The sequence below is a fragment of the Sebastes fasciatus genome, chromosome 17 (assembly GCF_043250625.1).
Source record: "Sebastes fasciatus isolate fSebFas1 chromosome 17, fSebFas1.pri, whole genome shotgun sequence".
Classification (NCBI taxonomy): domain Eukaryota; kingdom Metazoa; phylum Chordata; class Actinopteri; order Perciformes; family Sebastidae; genus Sebastes; species Sebastes fasciatus.
This window is the reverse complement of record NC_133811.1, coordinates 3,924,475-3,944,108: the sequence shown is the minus strand read 5'-3', so window position 1 is coordinate 3,944,108 and position 19,634 is coordinate 3,924,475. Positions and strand designations below refer to the sequence as shown.

The following is a 19,634-nucleotide window of genomic DNA, read 5'->3' as shown; positions in this document are numbered from 1 at the left end:
CTCTAATAAAAGCTTTTTCCCTCGTGACCTGACAGATTTCTGTATGATGACATTCTATACATATATCCTTACACATTCAGTGTGTATTACCCACAGTAACTTGGTTTGAAAGTCTCAAAATAACACAAACAAACTAACCGATCGAGGCAGCAGTAGACCAGCGACTTCCGTGTTCTGCAAGGTAAAATTACTGCTTTTGTGAATATAGTCTTGTTGCTTTGACTAGAGCGATATAACGACTTCAGAAAATATTCAAAATATAGCGTGCAACCAGGATGTCACGGTGGGGAAACTTTCCCACCGGTTAATAAACTTGTGACAACACCGGTGTTACTGATTACACCGGACATACAAGAAAAGATAACGCTTAATAGGCTATATGTAGCGCGCTTATTTTGATCTTTAAAGGACCAGTGTGTAGGATCTGGCAGTATCTAGCGGTGAGGTTTGCAACCAACTGAAGCCTCTCCCGTGTGCCAAGCGTGTTGGAGAGCTACGGTGGCTAACGCGAAAACATGAATGGCGCTCTCTAGAGCCATCTGGAGCAGAGCCAGTGCGTGGAGTGTATGTGTGTGTACGTGGGAAGTGAGCGGTGAAGCAGGAGAGAGAGCGGCAGCAAGTAACGTTATCGACTCTGGCCCAAGCAGGAACAGTTAACAGAGTTTGGTTTGTCCGTTCTGGGCTACTGTAGAAACATGGTGGAGCAACATCGCACACCGGCTTTGACTGCTCCATCCTCAGCACGGCAATTGCTTCATTAACGTTATGGTTCCCTTATAGCATTGGGCTTAACACCGGTAACACCGACTACCGCGGCAAGCCCAGCATAAACTTAAACTGACATTGCCTTTCTTTAGGTGTCTAAAATGTGTTTTGCTGCTGCCCCCGTCCAAAGCACTGTATTGCTTTGCTCCCGTGCTGGTACTCCTGTCTGCTTCTCCAAACTGGGGGCGTGACGTCCGTCACCTACTCTAGGTAATACACTGACTACGGATAAGTACCTCATACAACCCCACTTTAAAACACCCGAAGTATCCCTTAAATACTGGTGATACCTTGCATTAAAGGTCCCATATCATGCTCATTTTAGTGCATTTCAACGGAATTGCAACGGAATTGCGTTGCTAAGCAACAGTTTGGGTCCATGTTTACTTCCTGTCAGCTGATGTTATTCACATACACTGTAACAGGAAATAAACGGGGACACATTTAGAATGTTTACGTTTAAAACCGTGTAATGGTCTAAATATTGTATATTTGTGACATCACAAATGGACAGAAATCCTAACGGCTTGTTTCAAACGCACAATTTCTTAATACGGGCTGTGTGTATTTCTCTGTATATTGAGTGCTTTGATAATTTAACAGTATTTATAAAGCACTTAAACCTGCTTTATAATATAAAAGACATCTTACTTTTTACAATATGGGACCTTTAAAACATATTAAATGATTAAATTGATTTCGGTGACTCACATTCCCTGCTACAGATATATTCAGAGAAAATTGTAAAGCTAGATGACAAGTGAAGACCAGGCATTACCATTAACAACATATAGGTTTAGTCAAACATTGAAGCACTCAACAAACAACAAAAGATGATTCTACAGCTAGCGGATATCAAAGGGCTGCATCTTTAAATCCAACTTAATGAGGAAGGGGCTCTCTAAAGGCTGCTACTGTGGATTTTTTTTTCCCGTCTTTCCAATCTTTGAATCATTAGTCAGGGTTTCTTTCTTTCTCAGCAAGCACCAAGAACTGTAATGAAAATCCTTCTGGCCAATGTTTGCTTTAGAGTACACTAATCTCATCTGGGACATAATAATTAAACCGCATTAACGGCAGAGCATGACTAACTTCCTAGTATGGTTTAATTAACAAGGATTTCTGTCGTCTGCTGGGTATGAATATCCTAAAAATGAACATGAAAATGAAATAACAGGCTTGAAATTTAGATCCTAATTCAGACGTTATTATGTATTACACGCCTGTCTTATTTTACTTCATGCTCAATTACTAAAATTATGATTATGATAGACCAGCGCACCACCCACCATGTCCTGCAGTGTTGGTGACTGTGACCCACTCAAGAGACACAGAGTATCCACTTCCTTTGGTTTCCTGCGTGTCTTTCTGGATGCGGAGCAGCAGGACCTCCATGGTGTGGACTCCGTCCTGGATGTGTGAGATGCTGTGGCGGATGGTGAACGGCTCCCCCATGTCTTCACTGAACAGTGGCTACGAGTACACAATCAACAAATACAATCATTTTAACAGGATGCAGTTGACGGTGGGCAAAAATCTGTAAGCTGGCATTAATGTTAATATAATACAATTTCATACAAGTAAATGCCAGATGCGGTAATCTGCGACAGAGTAATATAAAAAATTAAATCTCATTTAAGTAAATTATCAAGCAAACATCATTAGTCTGAATTTATCAAATGTGAAGATTTGCTGCTTTTCTCTGTTTTATATCATTGTAAATTGAATATCTTGTTTTGGACACAACAGAACAAAGAATTTGAAAAAAATTGTAATTTGGATTTTCTGACATTTTTACGTCTACACAATTAATCGATTCATAATTGGACAGATGAACAAATAATGAAGATAATCATTAGTTGCAGCCCTACTGCTGATGTTTACATTGTTATGGAGAGGCAGCAACCTTGCTTCATTTGGCATTAATTGAAAAACAACAGGCTATTAAGCATGAGCAACGATAGCTGATAACCATGTCAGGGTGGTGGGCCATCTCGCCTAAAATAAAGACCACTTCCATTAACATTAGGGATGCACCGATACCACTTCTTTCAGACCGAGTACGAGTACAAGTACTTACATTTGGGTACTCGCCGATACGAGTACCGATACGAATACTTCTCTGTGCCAAAAGACCCTCGTTAACAGCCAGCTGGAGGGTGTGAGCGACACACGGCAGGCTGGGGAGTCATGCATACGAGGCGGTGCGCCGCGACTGGCTCTAGGTCGGCTTGGAAGGGTTCGGGGCAAAGGTGGCTCACGGCTGCAGCTTTACAGCGACCTCGCCGCACCGTGACGGGGCCCCTGCTCATGGTGCGACTGTCGACCGGGGCGGACTGTCCTCAGTGCGCCCAAACTGCGGCCCACGTTAAAGGCGCCAGGGGTCAGTGGCGTTGTCGGCAACCCACCTAACCCGTCTTGAAGTGTCTTGGAGTCTAACGCACGCGCGAGTCGGAGGGTGTAAGCAAAACCCTGTGGTGCAATGAAAGTGAGGGCTGGCGCACGCTGGCTGAGGTGGGATTCCGGCCAAGCGGGGTCGGGCGCACCACAGGCCTGTCTCGCCCGTACCGTCGAGGAGGTGGAGCGTGAGGACCCAAAAGATGGTGAAGAGAGGTTAACGTCGCGCTGCTGTGAAGTGGTATCGGTGCCGTTGTATCAAAGCCGTTTTGCAAGTACGAGTACATGAGCACAGTATCGGACCCGATACCCGATACTGGTATTGGTATCGGTGCATCCCTAATTAACATCATACAAACTTAATAGACTTTTGTGAAATAAAACATTTATCTTCAGGAAAAAGGGCTGAGTCACTATTTCACACAGCGAATGAAAAACATTTAATGAGTGTGGTGATTGTTTAGGATGTCACTGACGAATTTGTCCAGCTACTTTGATCAAGAGATGAGTTGTGCCATGGCTAACCTCTCAGAGATAGAGCACTACCTACAGAGAATAGTAAATACAGCTAGCAAATTTAAAAGGCAAGGGCCAGATGCAGGTGAGCAAGAAATATCATTCAAATACAAAGAAACAAGCGCTTCAGAATGTAAATGATGCTTCCCACACTTTGGCCCCTACTTTAAGCTTTGACCCTCAAGGAGGCGCTACAGAGTAAAGTAAGGGCCAACAAAATGTGCCCAGCAAGTCGTTCCTGCCAAATACTGAATGCATGGCCTCCTTTAAAGCAAAGAACGTATATTAATAAGAAGTGAAAGTCAATTGTTCGTTCCATTGCAACGTCAGCACCCAGCAGCAGAGCTACGCCTCTGACATTTTGGACTGAAAGCGACTACCGGACGCCAGTAGAACGTCCGCCTACAAAGAAGCATACACAAGTAAAACAAAATGATTTCTATTCTATTGTCATATTTAATGTCTCTACCAAAATGGCCTGTATCGAACAATGAAAATATTATAAATATTCATACTATTATAACTATTTACTTACTTACTTATTTATTTCTTAAACTTTTTTGCCCAGCTGCTTCCCAGAGGAGCATAAAGTGAGTGATGGACATAAATGGAATCCAGCACATAGATTTTGAGAGCAATCTCAATCTTTTTCATGTCAAGGATCTCCAAAACTCATGTCCAGTAGTCCACAGACCATGGATGTATAAGAGGTACATCCTGTGCTTTTGCCCTGTGTGTTAGTAAATAACCTACAACTCCATTAAATTCTGTTTATGTCATACTACTAGCACTACTAGTACTACTAGAGTCATAAGATCAGTTTTCTGCAACACTTTGGAATATTTAGCGCCTATTTGGCAGCTATTTAGAAAAATGGCTGCCACCGCCCTCAGGGGCCAAATTTACAGTGCCCAGATATCTATATCTTTTTGTAACATAGAAACCTATGTCTGTGCCAAATGTGTTGCTTTTAATGCAAAATGCACAATTGTTATGAATATTTCAGCTTAACTGCCCCGCTATCAGTGAATTTTACAACTTTCAGGACACAATGATTTAAATGAGGACTATTTAAGTGTTCGTACTGGAAGTTGATTTACTTAAAAAACAATGATACTCTTATTTACAGACGTCTCTTTTATACATCCATGGCCACAGACTCATCAGTGTTTTTAGTCCAAAATGGCGGCAGCGCTACCGCAGTGCATGGTACCACGGTCACGGTATTCGCCTCGCTAAGAGGCAATCCATACCATAATAACACAACTTTATGAGCAACGGAAGTCGGACGGCGGCTGGCGGTACCACGGTATAGCACTCTGCGTCTCATGTTACCGCAGCGTGTCGGAGAACTATGGTGGCCTTCAGGTGAAAACACAAAAAAGTCTCTCTCTAGAGCCAGTGTTTGGTTTGTCCATTCTGGGCTACTGTAGAAATATGGCGGAGTAACATGGCGGACTCCATGAAGAGGTCCTACTCCCTATGTAAATATGAAGGGCTCCTTATAAACAAAAACACAATGATTCTTAGTTTCAGGTGGTTATACACTACTGAAAACATAATTATGAATATTATATTCCATTTCTGCTAATAGATCCCCCGAAATGTTACACACTGTTCCTTTAAAGGTCCCATATCATGCTCAATTTAAGGTTCTTACTTGTATTTTGTGTTTCTACTAGAACATGTTTACATGCTGTAATGTTCAAAAAACACTTTATTTTCCTCTGTATTTACCCCGTCTGAAACGCTCCGTTTTAGCGCATTTCAACAGAATTGCGTTGCAAAGCAACAGTTTGGGTCCATGTTTACTTCCTGTCAGCTGATGTTAATTGCATCCTCTGCAACAGGAAACAAACTGCGACACATTTAGAATGTTAACGTTTAAAACCGTGTAATAGTGTAAATATTGTATATTTGTGACATCACAAATGGACAGAAATCATAACGGCTTGTTTCAAACGCACAATTTCTGAATACGGGCTGTGTGTATTTCTTCGTATATTGAGCGTTTTGATAGTTTAACAGTATTTATAAAGCACTTAAACCTGCTATATAATAGAAAAGACTTGAAAATCTCACTTTTTACAATATGGGACCTTTAAGGAGGGCCCCTATCTCTAACAAATTCACATCTCTGACTATTTTCATTGACTTTTTCAACTACAAAGACAACCTTCCACATTGTGAATATTAAAGTTTCTAACTAAGAGAATATCCAAGATACAGAAACGCAACAGAAGTTACTGCTTAGGAGCAAAGATGTTGACAAAATGTGGAAAGAGATTTACCTTTACATTTTGCCAACCCCCTAACACTACTTCTTTTACTACAAGTCAAAGTTGGAACATTTTGGTTAGAGGCTGGTTTCTTTAAAAACTAAATATATCAGCCAACTACGCATATAAAAACATATTATCCCCAACAATTTGAAATCAAACTTTGTAACTATTCAGTATTTATATGATGCACATGCTGAAGATCACCGATCACTTTATATTATCTGCTGACGACGAGAAGACTACAGTATTTATTTAGCAATAAGGAGCGCTCGTTATAACTAACCCATACCCAAATGTACAATTTAAAACTTGTGAGGAGTTTAGAGGTGTTTGTGCATCTGAATATAAAACTTTAGAATAGTCTTTAATTTAATAACAAATTTATCCTTGCATCATCCTTTTACGCTGTATAAGATGCTTTAATGAAAACCCAGCATTAACTGTTAGCATCAATTGGCTTTAAATGGTCTATACTAGGGGTGCCCAATACGTCGATCGCGATCTACCGGTCGATCGCGAAGGTAGTGTGGGTAGATCGCATGGCATTTTAAAAAAAAAAAAAAAAAAAAAAAAAAAAAAAAAATTTAAAATAGACGTCAGCCAACAAATTGCAACACTGTTTCACCTGAACTCATCTGGAGTAGAGGATGATATTTTGACACTACAAGCTGACATTCAGTCCAGGGCTCATGGACAGTTCTGGAACTTACTCACAGAGGAAAAGTACCTCAACATGAGGAAATGTGCTACCTCCTTGACTGCATTATTCGGCTCCACTTATTTATGCGAGTCAGCCTTTTCCCACATGAAGATTATTAAGTCCAAATACCGTTCCACCTTGACTGATGATCATTTGGAAGTGTGCTTGAGGCTGGCTATCAGCAGCTACTGTCCGGACTATGCATCCCTGGCTGATTCCATTCAGTGCAAGTCATCAGAGTAAGGTAATGACAAAAAATTTACAGAGTTATATTGTACAATATGGGTTCATGCAGTTATGCAAGGTACACCAACATATATTGTACATATAAAGAATACTCAATATATTTATAAATAAATATATGTTTTGCATTTTTATAGTAGGTAGATCATTTTGACTTGGTCATTTTATAAGTAGCTCGCATGCTGAAAAAGTGTGTGCACCCCTGGTCTATACGGAGATATTTGTCTTTATTTTATCAATAAAATGCTAATTCAAACTAGTATTTCTCAATCAGTGTCTGCGGTTGTCTGGTTGAAGAAGGTGATGTGACGCTGAAAGGCCCATCTTCACAGTGACTGCATAAAAAGATCTGGTTTATGAGTCCGTTTATTAATGGTATCTTCACAACACACACAAACCACAGTGGAAGATTTAATATGGACGTTGGCAGCGCTCCCTGAGTGTTGAAACTTAAAATTAGAACATTGGAAGCTACTGACTCAAGGGCTTGAATCTTCATTACAAGTGCCACTCTTGAACTTTGCTTTCAGGATTGCATCAAGTGTGCTTGTTCTAAGAGTGAACTCTAATTTGTGGCCAATCCCAATTGCAGCCTGTTAACAGGACACAGTGCACAAAGACTCGTCTTATCAAAGACTTGATCCCTCACTACCGCAAGCCAAGGCTAAGCTTTATAAACACAGAGACGGCTTCTAAAGCTTCAATTTGCATAACAGCTCGAAAAATGCTTCTTTTGGCAAGTTTGTATGCTGAATAACAGGACATTTCAGAATGCACCGATGCTTTTTTTCAGACCGAGTACAAGTACTTACATTTGGGTACTCGCCAATACCGAGTACCGATACGAGTACTTCTCTGTGCCAAAAGACCCTCGTTAACAGCCAGCTGGAGGGTGTGAGCGACACACAGCAGGCTGGGGAGTCCCGCATACGAGGCGGTGCGTTGCGACCGGCTCTAGGTCGGCTTGGAAAGGCTCGGGGCGAAGGTGGCTCACGGCCGCAGCTTTACAGCGCTCCCCGCTCGGACCTCGCGGCACCGTGGACAAAAGGCTTGCTGCGCCCTCTCTCCTTGCCGGGGAGGAACGGGTCCCCCTGCTCCCGGTGCGACTGCCAACCGGGGCGGACTGTCCTCATTGCCGCGTTGTGCCGCCAGATCGGGGCTCAGTCCACGTAAAAGGCTCCAGGGGTCTTCGGCGATGTCGGCAACCCATCCGACCCGTCTTGAAACACGGACCAACGAGTCTAACGCACGCGCGAGTCAGAGGGTGCAAGCAAAACCCCGTGGTGCAATGAAAGTGGGGGCCGGTGCGCGGCAATCCCGGCCCAGCGGGGTCGAGTGCACCACCGTAAAGTGGTATCGTGCCGTTGTATCGGAGCCGTTTTGCAAGTATGAGTAAGAGTACATGAGCACAGTATCGGATAAATCATCCCTAGATATTTCTATACATTGTACATACAGTCCTTTAAATTTTGCATACAGTACTTCAACTACTATTTATTTACCGAACGCTACTTATCAGGAGTAAATAGTGCATTCGTTGGGGACTGCTTTCAGCCATGGATTAATACACATTTCAGTACGTAGGATGGATTCATATAATACAACAGTGCCTGTGTTCATCATAATGACTGAACATGTCACCCAGTGCAACAGTGAGGCTCAGTGATGTGTTTTTAATAGTTTTTAGACAACAATGGAGCCCTATGGCACAGAGCGGAGGAATAAGGATACACAGGCAGTTAATAAGATCAATTCACTGTTGGTTTTGGTCTTTTCATGGGGTTTATTTTTATTGTTTTAAAGCACCAGTGTGTAGCAATTAGGGGGATCTATTGGCAGAAATGGAATATAATATTAATAAGTATGTTTTCTTTAATGTATAATCACCTGAAAATAAGAATCGCGAGAAGGGCTCAGTCTTGATACATGGTGCGTGCATGCTCTACCAGGCCAGCCCCCCGTGGGGTTTATTGACATTTAGAAGCCACGCAGTTGTATTCCTCGGCCAACCAATCAAGTTACAGTTTACATCCATGTCTGTCCAAAATGTCATCACCTCATCATTTTGTCCTGTTAGACATTTGTGTGAAATTGTCATAATTACCGTATGAATTCTTGAGTTATGGCCGAAAACGTGTTTTGTGAGGTCACAGTGTCCTTTGGCCACCAAAATCAAATCAGTTCATCCTTGAGTCCACGTGGACTTTTGTGCCAAATTTGAAGAAATTCCCTCCAGGTGTTCCTGAGATAACACGTTCTTAAGACTGGCACGGACGGACAGACAACCCGAAAACTTAATGCCTTCGGCCACGGCTACCGCTGACTCGGAGGCATAAACATTTAAAATATCACCGGCCTTATCCTTCAACTTTTTTACCAGCCACTAGGGCTGCCCCCTCTTAGTCGATTAGTTGACTAAACAGTTGTTTTGGTCTTAGACGACTACGATTTCTTTAGTCAATTAGTCGTTTTTTATGCTTTTTTTTATGCTGAATGACTTCTTTCCAAGAAATGTATGAGCACATCTCTGGTTAACACAAGATTTAAAGTGGTGCTTTTGTGTGATTCTTTGTGGAGAAAGATCTGTCCGTTAAATCAACTAATCGATTAGTCGACAATATTGAGTGTTAATCGACTAAGAATTTCTTTGGTGGAGGACGGCCCTAACAGCTACCTAAGATCTTTAGAAACGAAATATCGACTCGTCACTTGCAAAAGTGTCTGCTGGCATAGAAAAGCGTATTCGTCACTGTCATAATTAATTACCTTTTTATAATAATTAGTAAAACTGCTCCTGTAGGACTTTGGAGTTGTAATTTTGGTGACTCAAACTAGGCCTGAACGATATGAGGAAAATATGCGATAACGTTGTTGAATATCACAATATTACTTGTGATAAATAAACGGATATTAAAGTGTCTTCAGTTCTACCTTTCTGTTGCTTTCAGTATATTGCTAAAGTACAACAAATTGCATGTTGAATTAAAAAAAATTAAAGGAAATTATTTCCAACATTCCTTTAACTGAACACAAAAGGCACCAATAAAAAAGGAATGATATTTACATTTTACAGTGAAGTTTTCTACTGATACTCTCTTTCAACTAACTAAAAAATATCCCTGATTGCTACAGCTTTTAGAATGTGTTTATGGCACGAGATGATATTGTGATGACAATAATAAAACAATATATTGTGCAGCCCTAACTCAAACATTATATCACCAGTTGCTGAGATATCTGGTTTTGGACTCTCACTTCCAGACATTCAAAGTATCACCGATATCCCCCGATCCTGGTCTCGTTTTCAACAGTTGTAAATGATCAAGTGACATTACAAGAAGTACAAATACTAATAAATAGTGGTGTCAAGCCAAAAAACCCATTGACAAAGCAGCATTGTGATTACCGTAGTACATTATGCAGGATGTCTGCTTATAGCTACTCGCTTCTTTTGTGAACATTTTAATGTCGTGTCAAATTTAGACTCATTTTAAACTAACCCTCACTAATTCATGGAGATACGAGGGACTGTTGTACAAAGGTGCATGTTCAATCCTTGTTGTTGCACTTCCATATAGTCACCAGTAGAGGTCAATAAAAGGTCATGGATTAGTTACTGCCCCTTTACATTCAACTGACTCACTTAACATCCTATCAAAGATGTCTAAAATGTGTTTGTGTATTACTTAAAGCAGTAAACTCAGCTGTTATACTTACTTCCCACTTCGAATGGGAGCTGTCTCCCCTCTTGCCGGTGCGGAAAAGGTACAGTCGGCCGGCGCCGTCAGAGAGAGCCGCCCAGGTTGCTGAGGTGAGGCTGAGGGACGCGCAAAGACGATCCTCACACTGGCTGGAGTCCGCGGTTATACGGTAGACCTCTCTCGGCTTCCCCAGGGCCGTGTCCTGGATTCACAACACAACAGACCTATCAGTCAGTACTGCATCCACAAAACAGATAGATATAACTATCACTACATCCATTTGATCTTTGTTTGATTCATTCATATGGACAGGGAGTACGTACATTAGGGTAAACTAACACTTATGTTCTTGATTAATCAAATAAGATTATTCCTTTGGATTATGAAATGTCATTAAATAGTGGAAAAAAATGCACATTATGATTATCAAAGCCCAGGGTGACGTCTTCAAATTGCTTGTTTTGTCTGACCAACAGTGAAAAACCCCAAAAAATAAATTTACTGTCAAATATGACAAAGAAAAGCAGCAAATATTCACGTTTGAGAAGCTGGAATCAGAAAAAAAACGTTTTGGTTGAAGTGACTCAGTTGTTAAAATAGTTAACATCTCATTTTGTGTCCATCAACGAAGAGTCCGTTTTGCAGCTGCCCCCGTCCACAGCAGTACATTGCGTTGCTCCCTTGCTGGTACTCCTGTCTGTTTCTCCAAACTGGAGGTGTGCCGTCCGTCATCTACTGTAGGTAATACACTGACTATGGATAAATACCTCATATAACCACACTTCAACACACCCAAACTATCCCTTTAATCTCTTAATTGATAGACACAAAATTAACTGAGTCACTTTTCAACCAAAATTCTTTTTTTTCTGATTCCAGCTTCTCAAATGTGAAGATATGCTGCTTTTCTTTGTCATATATATGACAGTAAATTGATATCTTTGGATTTTCGACTGTTGGTCAGACAAAACAATCAATTTGAAGACGTCCCCCACTTCAAAACACCCAAACTATCCCTTTAATCGACAAAGTGTTTCAGCACTAGTGGTGGAGAAAAGTATTGGAAACTAAATGTATTTTGTCTCTAAAATGAGGAAGAGATTATATAAAATGGGTGATGGGTCTGTTGTCACTGCTACCAAACTAACAGATTGCATTCTTTAAGCAGTCCAGTCATGACTCACACTCAGACTGAAATGGACACACTTAATAAGAGAAGGCTTTGAACTAGAGAAGAACAGAAAGGTCGCTGCTTTCATTGTGAATGGGGAACTCTAATCCCATAAGAAAATTCTGCAATTAACATCCGATATAACAAACACACAGCAACACGTGATTACCATAATATTCTTCTTGGTAAAAGGCCACAGGAAGATAGAATCAACGTTAGAGATGAATAACATGAAAACAACATGCACTCATCAAGGAGAGACCGAGTTACCGGCCGTCATGTGGCCACCCATGTGACTTGGCTTCACGTGTGATTCATGACTCTCCGGTGCCTTATTAGTAATAGACAGATATGCCACCACATGAGCATCAATTACTCATCGCGTGAAGTAACAGGGTTTCAAAAGGACTGTGCAGCAGCTGCCCTGTTGTTGCCATGGTGCGTGACACTGCGTATTATATCGCTACCTAATGTATGATGCACCTTTGAGAAAATTTTCTCCAGCAATCCGCGCTGTTAATGCCCCGAACGGAGAGTGAACCGCCTATGTACAACGTGCCGAGCGACACTTCCCTGCAAATGTACGCAAAGAGAGGCCTCGTCGGGGACGATAATTATCATGTGATGATTGTAATTAGAATTTGAGCAACACATTTTCATAAAGAGTGATTTAATGATGCCACTGAAAGCCAGAAATACTGTCTTGCAGGATTATAGCCTGATGATCATCATTAAGGCCAGTTCTGACATAAAAAAAAACACTGATATGGCACCAATTATCTCTAATCATGGTCAATGATGTCTTAGACATAAAAGAAGTCTGTGCTGAAAAGGTCTTTGGGCTGATTTTGGTCCTTGTCTCAGCATGGTTTTGGGTAACAAACCTGGATCAGTACCTTGAGTCAATTATGTAATTGCTCCTGTGATTAACGACAGACAACGTCCAAAACTTTCTCTTCCGTGCTGATTCATACGATGGACTAAAGGTGGAATAATAACTTGTTATTCCCATGAACACTGGGACTCTCACCCCCTCTTTAATTGTCTCTAATTGAGCATCATAAACAATAGAACAGCAAGTTAGAGAAATTATAATGAGCCACATTAATATTGCAGCTTGTTAAATGTTAATATTGTGGAATTTTTGCAAAGATGATTTCTCTTGACATCACCTGCCAAAAATGCATCGTGGGCTGATGCTGCTATTACATAAGTATTTGGTCACCACCTGCTGGTGTGTCAGATGTATGAAAGCCCACCAACAATTCCACACTCACAATGACAGAATCAAGAGCTGTCAATTGATTAAAATATTTAATAGCGATTAATTGCATGATTGTCTATAGTTAATCACAATTAATCACAGATTAATCAAACATTTTTTATCTGTTCAAAATGTACCTTAAAGGGAGATTTGTCAAGTATTTTATCAATATGGGAGTGGGCAAATATGCTTGCTATGCAAAAGTATGTATATATTTATTATTGGAAATCAATTAACAACACAAAACAATGACAGATATTGTCCAGAAACCCTCACAGGTACTGCATTTAGCGTATAAAATATGCTCAAATCATGACATGGCAAACTGCAGCCCAACAGGCAACAACAGCTGTCAGTGTGTCAGTGTGCTGACTTGACTATGACTTGCCCCAAAAAAGAGGAGACTCGTGGGTACCCATAGAACCCATTTTCATTCATATACAGTATCTTGAGGTCAGAGGTCAAGGGACCCCTTGGGAAATGGCATTGCCAGTTTTTCCTCGCCAAAATTGAACAGAAGTTTGGAGTGTTATTTAGCCTCCTTTGTGACAAGCTAGTATGTCATCTAGTTTCATATGATCTTCAATCTAGCTTTAAAACTGAGCCTGTTACAATCTAAAAATCACAAGTTGCATTAAAGAAATTGGTGGCTTTAAAACTAATATGCGTTAACACGTTATTCTCGTGTTAACTTGGACTTTTATATAGCTTTTCTAGTCTTCCGACCACTCAAAGCGCTTTACACTACATGTCAGCATTCACCCATTCACACACACATTCATGCACTGATGGCAGAGGCTGCCAACTTTGCCCATCAGGATCTAATCTAAATACTCAGTCACACACCGATGGCTATGCCTTCGGGAGCAATTTGGGGTTAAGTGTCTTGCTCAAGGACATATCGACATGTGACCTGGAGCAACCGGGGATCGAACAACTGACCTTCCAATTGGTGGGCAACCTGCTCTACCCTCTGAGCCACAGCCGCCCCTAACTCTGACAGCCTTATCAGAATCAAAACCAATTGAAGAATAAATATACAGGAATTTGCCTCATAGTCATCGGTGGGGGGGATATGTTGGCAACTAGGTAACGATAGGTACGAACGTGAATAGCTACCAGGAACAAGGTCAACCAGGAGGATTTTAAAAGCTTACCAGGGTGACGGTGAGACTGAGAACCCTTCCTTTGCAGTCGACAAACAAAACGCTGTCTTCATACCAAGGGTCTAAGTGGAGGTAATTGTACATGCCAAAAGCCCGCACATGTTCCAGGGTGTACTGAGTGTCCTTCAGCTTCACTTCCTCCACAGCTGCAGTAGAGATGGAGAATCAAACGTTTAAAATGAAGCACAAAAATGAGACAGAACTTGATCTTATTTATATTCTTCAATTTCAATAATGTAGTGGTGAGATTACTATAACTACTGTTACACATTAAAGAGATACAATACACCTCTATTTCAACATACTATTAATCTCAGTGTCAGTCCAACACTATTTTTATGACTAATAGGTGGCAGATTATGAGACTGGCATTTTCTAATCATTTCTGTATGTGACTTAAAGGTGCTATTGATAACACTGATAACATTCAGCCACTACGTCGCATTCTCCCTCCCTGTTCCAGTGCATTTACTTCACAACGAGTCGTTGCCAGGCACTTATCGTCAATCTCAGCCATTTATAATAATACATTTATCCCTTTTATCGACACTTACTGACGATCCAGAGATACCGTGTGATACCAACATCGTTTTACTATTGGCTCGCAAGCCTTGTTAGAAGTGGGAACCAAACGTCAGATATCTTCCACAGATATAAACAAAACATTCATTTTGGACCCGCCAACATTTTTTAAATGATTAAATCACAATCATAATACTTTTATTCAGCACTGGATGTATTATGTTTTTTTTTTTATATTTGTCGATATAAAAATGTTATTAATAAGACCTTTAAAGCTAGATTTGAAAGAAAGAAGATTTGGTAATCTTCAAAAACATGTTTTGTTATATTAGTTGAAATTCTCATCCTGACAGCAATCAATAAATTAAATGCTCTGACAAAAACAGAAAAACAATCCGGTATCTTTAGCTGTCACAGAACGGTAATAAACAGGCTACCTGCCAGGACGGACTGTCAGTGTTGCCGACTTTCTCTCTAGATTTAGGGACTTTTGGAGGTAGTGCTGCTAGCTGCTTTCATTGGAAAAGAGTTGGCAACACTGGGCTGGGATTTTTGGTTGGATATCTTTTTAAATCTAGCACACTCTTGCTATTTGTTTTAAGATTACAAACGCTAGCTTTAATATGCCTAATTAGTAACAGAGAAAAGCCGCGTAATTAGCATGAGATAAGCATGTCTGAAAACCCTTACCTGTTTGCAACTACAGTATGTTATATTAGGACTCTTAAAAATGCATTTCTGCAGCTGAGGCCAAATGAATGGAACGACACACCAGCACATCCTTCCCTATCATTCTTTCATTGTCTACTTGTACTTTACTTTCATGTCTTTTCTGAGATTTTTTAACTATACCATTTCAGTTTTTGTGTTATATTATTTTTGGCACCTTCTAACTCTCAGTGAAACCTTATAGCACGTAAAAGCAACTCATTTCTGCCAAATGCAATTAAAACAGTGAATGCCTCCTAACGCCTCCTTCAAAACTAAATCTTGCCACCAGCCTCTCTTTTTTTTTATTATATTTCAGAACTGCATGTTCTTGTCTTGTGTTGTGTTGTGTTGTTTGTAATGCTGTGTGGTGACGCTAAAGGGAATTTCCCACATTGTGGACAATATACATTCCTCACCAACACTGCTTTCAGTGCTCTTGGTCAATGGGATTGCTCCTTAATTTTTCACTGATATTATTTTAGAAAATTTTACCTGTTCATGCATTATAACTAGGTTTTTTTGTATTGTGTGTATATTGTATTTTGTATTTTACCTATTTGCACTGTGGTTATAATATATTGCATGCCCTAATGCAAATATTTGTTCATGTTTCTTATATTCTCATTTCTAATTTTAAATGTATTACTTACTTATATTTCTTTACATATATTGTGTTTATACTGTAGCATTATGTACATCATTTATTTACATGTTACATACTCCTTTATTTCTATGTTCTTACATTTCTTTATGTTAATATATGTATACAGTATCTTTTTAATCTTTTATTATAAACACAAACGATACAAACAGACAAATACAACTGCCACACACTCAAAATGAGAGACCACAATATGCAGTTAATAAACATATATATACTGTATATCTCCATATATATATGGAGATATATATATATATGCAGTTAATAAACACACACACACACACACACACACACATATATATATATATATATATAACATGCAGTTATGTTTGTATGTTATGTAAACATTGTTGCCATCACAACAATCTGCAGTGAATAAAAATAACCATATTATGTTATTAATGATGTCAAACTACTGAACCCCCTAGCATAAAGTCTAGTGGAGCCGTGGAGCCACTGGGCTCCAGCTGGAGCAGCTTCAATGTTATTAACTAAGCATAACAAAAGGACGTTTTCAATTATTAGCAAGCTGTAAATTAAGATAACTACGCTTGTTACTTATGTTTGCTGACAGGCTGCAAGCAAACTTGGCGTTAACTAATCTAGAGCCGTAACAGCTGTGACAGAAGTGATGAAGCAGAGGTGTCAGTGTGGTGTCAGTGCTAGGCTAGGCTAGGCTAGGCTAGCACAGCTGCTAACTGTCCTGTAAGTTAGTTTCTCTCACCAGCATCCAGCTCTACGGTGTACGTTGGTATGGCGTCCAGAGACAACCTGTAACTTTCAAACTTGGGGTCCAACAGCTCTCTGTTGACCCGCAGGGAACAATTGGACGCCGCCATATCTTTTAAATGTGACAGGCTGGTCCCATGGATGTATTCAATCCACGAGTTGATGTGAAGCAAACAAGATGATGCTGAAGAAGTCACAGCGCTTCCGGTTTGGTTGCACCCGGAGCCATTTTACAAGCGGACATAACCCGCCCAGGGGTTCATGGGAGGTTGAGTTCTCGTACTTTCTCCAAAGCGTTTTAATAAATGGTTAATAAATTGACAACGCCTGATAAAAAACGCATTCATGTGGAGATAAAGTGCGTTATATAACCAAGTTTTTAGCAATGACGTAATAGATTTGTGGCAAATTAACGGCTGCCAAAGCGGAACATTGCGCCTTTCAACGTTTCTAGACGGTACGGTTGTATGAAGGGACTGTGTGCTCCCCAGCTGATCCATCTCGACAGTAAAAGGTACCGTCCACCTGACTGCTAGTAAAATAAAACCTTTCTGTCGCTCCAGTCCGCTGTAGTGGTTGAACCAGACGGAGCTGCTGTGTGTGTGAGTGAGTGGAGACAGTAGAGACGGATCATGAGCAAAGACTCCCAGATGAGAGCTGCTATCAACCACAAACTGATCGAGATGGGCGAACGGGAGCGGTGAGTCCAGCTTCTCTCTACACTGGGTTTAGGTCATGAATGGTTTTAGAGACAGCAGTTATTTAGGATTGTTAAATAATGTCCTTTAAATGTGAATCCGCAGGTTGAAGGAGTTGCTCCGGGCAAAGCTGGTGGAGTGTGGATGGAAGGATCAGCTGAAGGCACAATGCAAAGGTATTATATATTTGTGTTTGTGTTTATATGTGTAACGGTGCTTCCATGAACCTGGATTACTGATTGATTATGTTGTGCAGATGTGATCAAAGAAAAGGGTCTGGAGCATGTCACAGTGGAGGACCTGGTCACAGAAGTCACACCTAAAGGCAGAGGTACGGATCTTCTTCTATATGCAAACACAACAGCAGGGTTTGGAAGAAGTACAGAAATAATACTCATCACAATCTGGGTCAGTCAGTCAAAACTCCCACCGCACAGTCAAACTTTGGTTTAACCCACAGAACTTTATTTTAAAGTCTAGTGGAGATCCTAAAGTTTCTAAAGATATACCACATTTTGGGGACATGTGGATGAAATAATGCTCAAGAAAACATCGAGAATAAGAGGAGATGTGATCATAATTTATCATCCCACACAGAGAAATTCATTATGTACATTATGAACATTGACTATAAATAAAATTAAACATTTAAAACTAGACCTCTGCCCAGGCTAAATGCCCTTTCTCTCGCAATGTTAACCAAAGTTAATTTGTGAACCCGTGATTGGGTTCCGCTCCAAAATGTAATGGGTTCTTCCTCGGCCCGTGCTCCACCCTTCCTCCAAGATTCATGGAAATCGGGCCGCTAGTTTTTCCGTAATCCTGCTGACAAACAGACAAACTTTATTTACCTTTATACACTTTACATACTGTTTAACAAACTGTTCCACCTCTGTGTATATATACATATACATATTCTTCTTCTCTATACATACTACATACACCTATAGTTTTAGTTCTTCTCATTATTAATATTCCTGTTTAGACCTCTGTGTACATATATTACTTCTCATCATGTATATACGTACTACATCCTGTTTACATTCAGTTTTCCCATCTGAAATACTGTCATCAACTAAATTACAAATTGACATTTACATTATTATTTAGTTATGTTTATATTTATTTTAACTGCACTATTTTATGCCTTAGATTGTCATTTTGCTTTTTTTATAAATACATATTTTATGAGCATTGTTGAAAGAACCTGAGACAAAATATGTTCATTGCCAATGATTGCTTTGCTGGAATTGACAAATGACAAATAAAAAACCTTGAACCTCGAACAAAAACAAAAACATAATCTCCTTGGCGGAGGTAACAAAAATAAAATGTACTAACTACAGCAGTCACCGTAAAAAAAACAAAAAAAACACGATATGTAAGATGTAAAGTTTGATGGCCTCAGGCAGGAATGACTTCCTGTGGCGCTCTGTAATGCAACTCGGTGGAATGAGTCTTGCAACCAATGTCACAAACCGTGTCAACTACTGATAGTAAATCCAGTAGTATGTCTCACCGTCCGCTTGTTTTCTCTCCTGTGCAGCGCTCGTACCGGACAGCGTGAAGAAGGAGCTCCTGCAGAGAATCCGAGCTTTTCTAGCTCAACACGCAACCTTGTGAATGAGGCGGCTCCCGTCTAGACATTTTTTTACTCACCGTAGATCCACAATTAAAATCCAAACTGATGTTTGTTCTCATTGTGAGCGATGCTGAAGTGTTATTTTTATTTTGTATCATGCGTTTTCATATTGATTTTAGTTTGTTATGCAGCAGTTTTGGAAAAAAAAATAAAATCATGCCTATTTTGGTCACTGGGTGGTTCTGACCGTTTTCTTTGGTGCAGCTGAATTCCTGTTCGACATGTCTTTGAAGTTCTTGTTAAAAAAAAAAATGCAGAATTTTCATCATTTGTTTCTCGTCAGACAGCATGATGAGTGATATGTGTTTAAAAAAAGACAGAAACATGACAGAAATGTCATTGTCTTTCTCTCATAAATGCTTTTTAGTTCCTTAGGATGTTATGTAAGAAGACAAAGACATTTGTTTTGGGGAAGTACATGTATATATTAAATGTATTTCTATATTTCATGAGCAATGAAATGTTG

General features: G+C 40.1%; 3 protein-coding genes across 4 annotated transcripts in view; 2 read left to right on the top strand and 1 right to left on the bottom strand.

Annotated features, from left to right (window-relative positions):
* Positions 1 to 13,396, top strand: part of trhrb (thyrotropin-releasing hormone receptor b) — an 84,920-nt gene extending 71,524 nt beyond the window's left edge. Inside the window, exon 3 of the transcript XR_012590744.1 lies at positions 13,244 to 13,396. The gene's annotated coding sequence lies outside the window, so the exon portion shown is untranslated. The remainder of the gene's footprint in view (positions 1 to 13,243) is intronic.
* Positions 1 to 17,046, bottom strand: part of nudcd1 (NudC domain containing 1) — a 65,702-nt gene extending 48,656 nt beyond the window's left edge. The window contains exons 1-4 of one of the 2 annotated variants that reach the window (XR_012590743.1): positions 16,824 to 17,046; positions 14,197 to 14,351; positions 10,621 to 10,806; positions 2,055 to 2,238 (exon numbers count right to left, since the gene is read on the bottom strand). Coding sequence is in view for 1 of the 2 variants with exons in the window: in XM_074614410.1 (XP_074470511.1) it covers positions 2,055 to 2,238; positions 10,621 to 10,806; positions 14,197 to 14,351; positions 16,824 to 16,938 (640 nt within the window). In the remaining variant the exon portion in view is untranslated. The remainder of the gene's footprint in view (positions 1 to 2,054; positions 2,239 to 10,620; positions 10,807 to 14,196; positions 14,352 to 16,823) is intronic. The other variant, XM_074614410.1, reaches the window with a different exon arrangement.
* A 234-nt stretch (positions 17,047 to 17,280) lies between these two features.
* On the top strand, positions 17,281 to 19,340 carry LOC141754950 (transcription and mRNA export factor ENY2). The gene is made up of 4 exons (XM_074614420.1): positions 17,281 to 17,528; positions 17,632 to 17,702; positions 17,783 to 17,857; positions 19,073 to 19,340. Exons 1-4 carry the CDS (start codon positions 17,461 to 17,463, stop codon positions 19,147 to 19,149), a joined length of 291 nt encoding a protein of 96 aa, XP_074470521.1. The 5' UTR covers positions 17,281 to 17,460; the 3' UTR covers positions 19,150 to 19,340.
* Positions 19,341 to 19,634: the final 294 nt, after the last annotated feature.

Coding starts and splice junctions, on each gene's coding strand:
- LOC141754950 (XM_074614420.1), top strand. CDS start 17,461: ATGAGCAAAGACTCCCAGATGAGAGCTGCTATCAACCACAAACTGATC. Junction 17,703..17,782: donor GCTGAAGGCACAATGCAAAG/GTATTATATATT, acceptor TATGTTGTGCAG/ATGTGATCAAAGAAAAGGGT. Junction 17,858..19,072: donor AGTCACACCTAAAGGCAGAG/GTACGGATCTTC, acceptor TCTCCTGTGCAG/CGCTCGTACCGGACAGCGTG.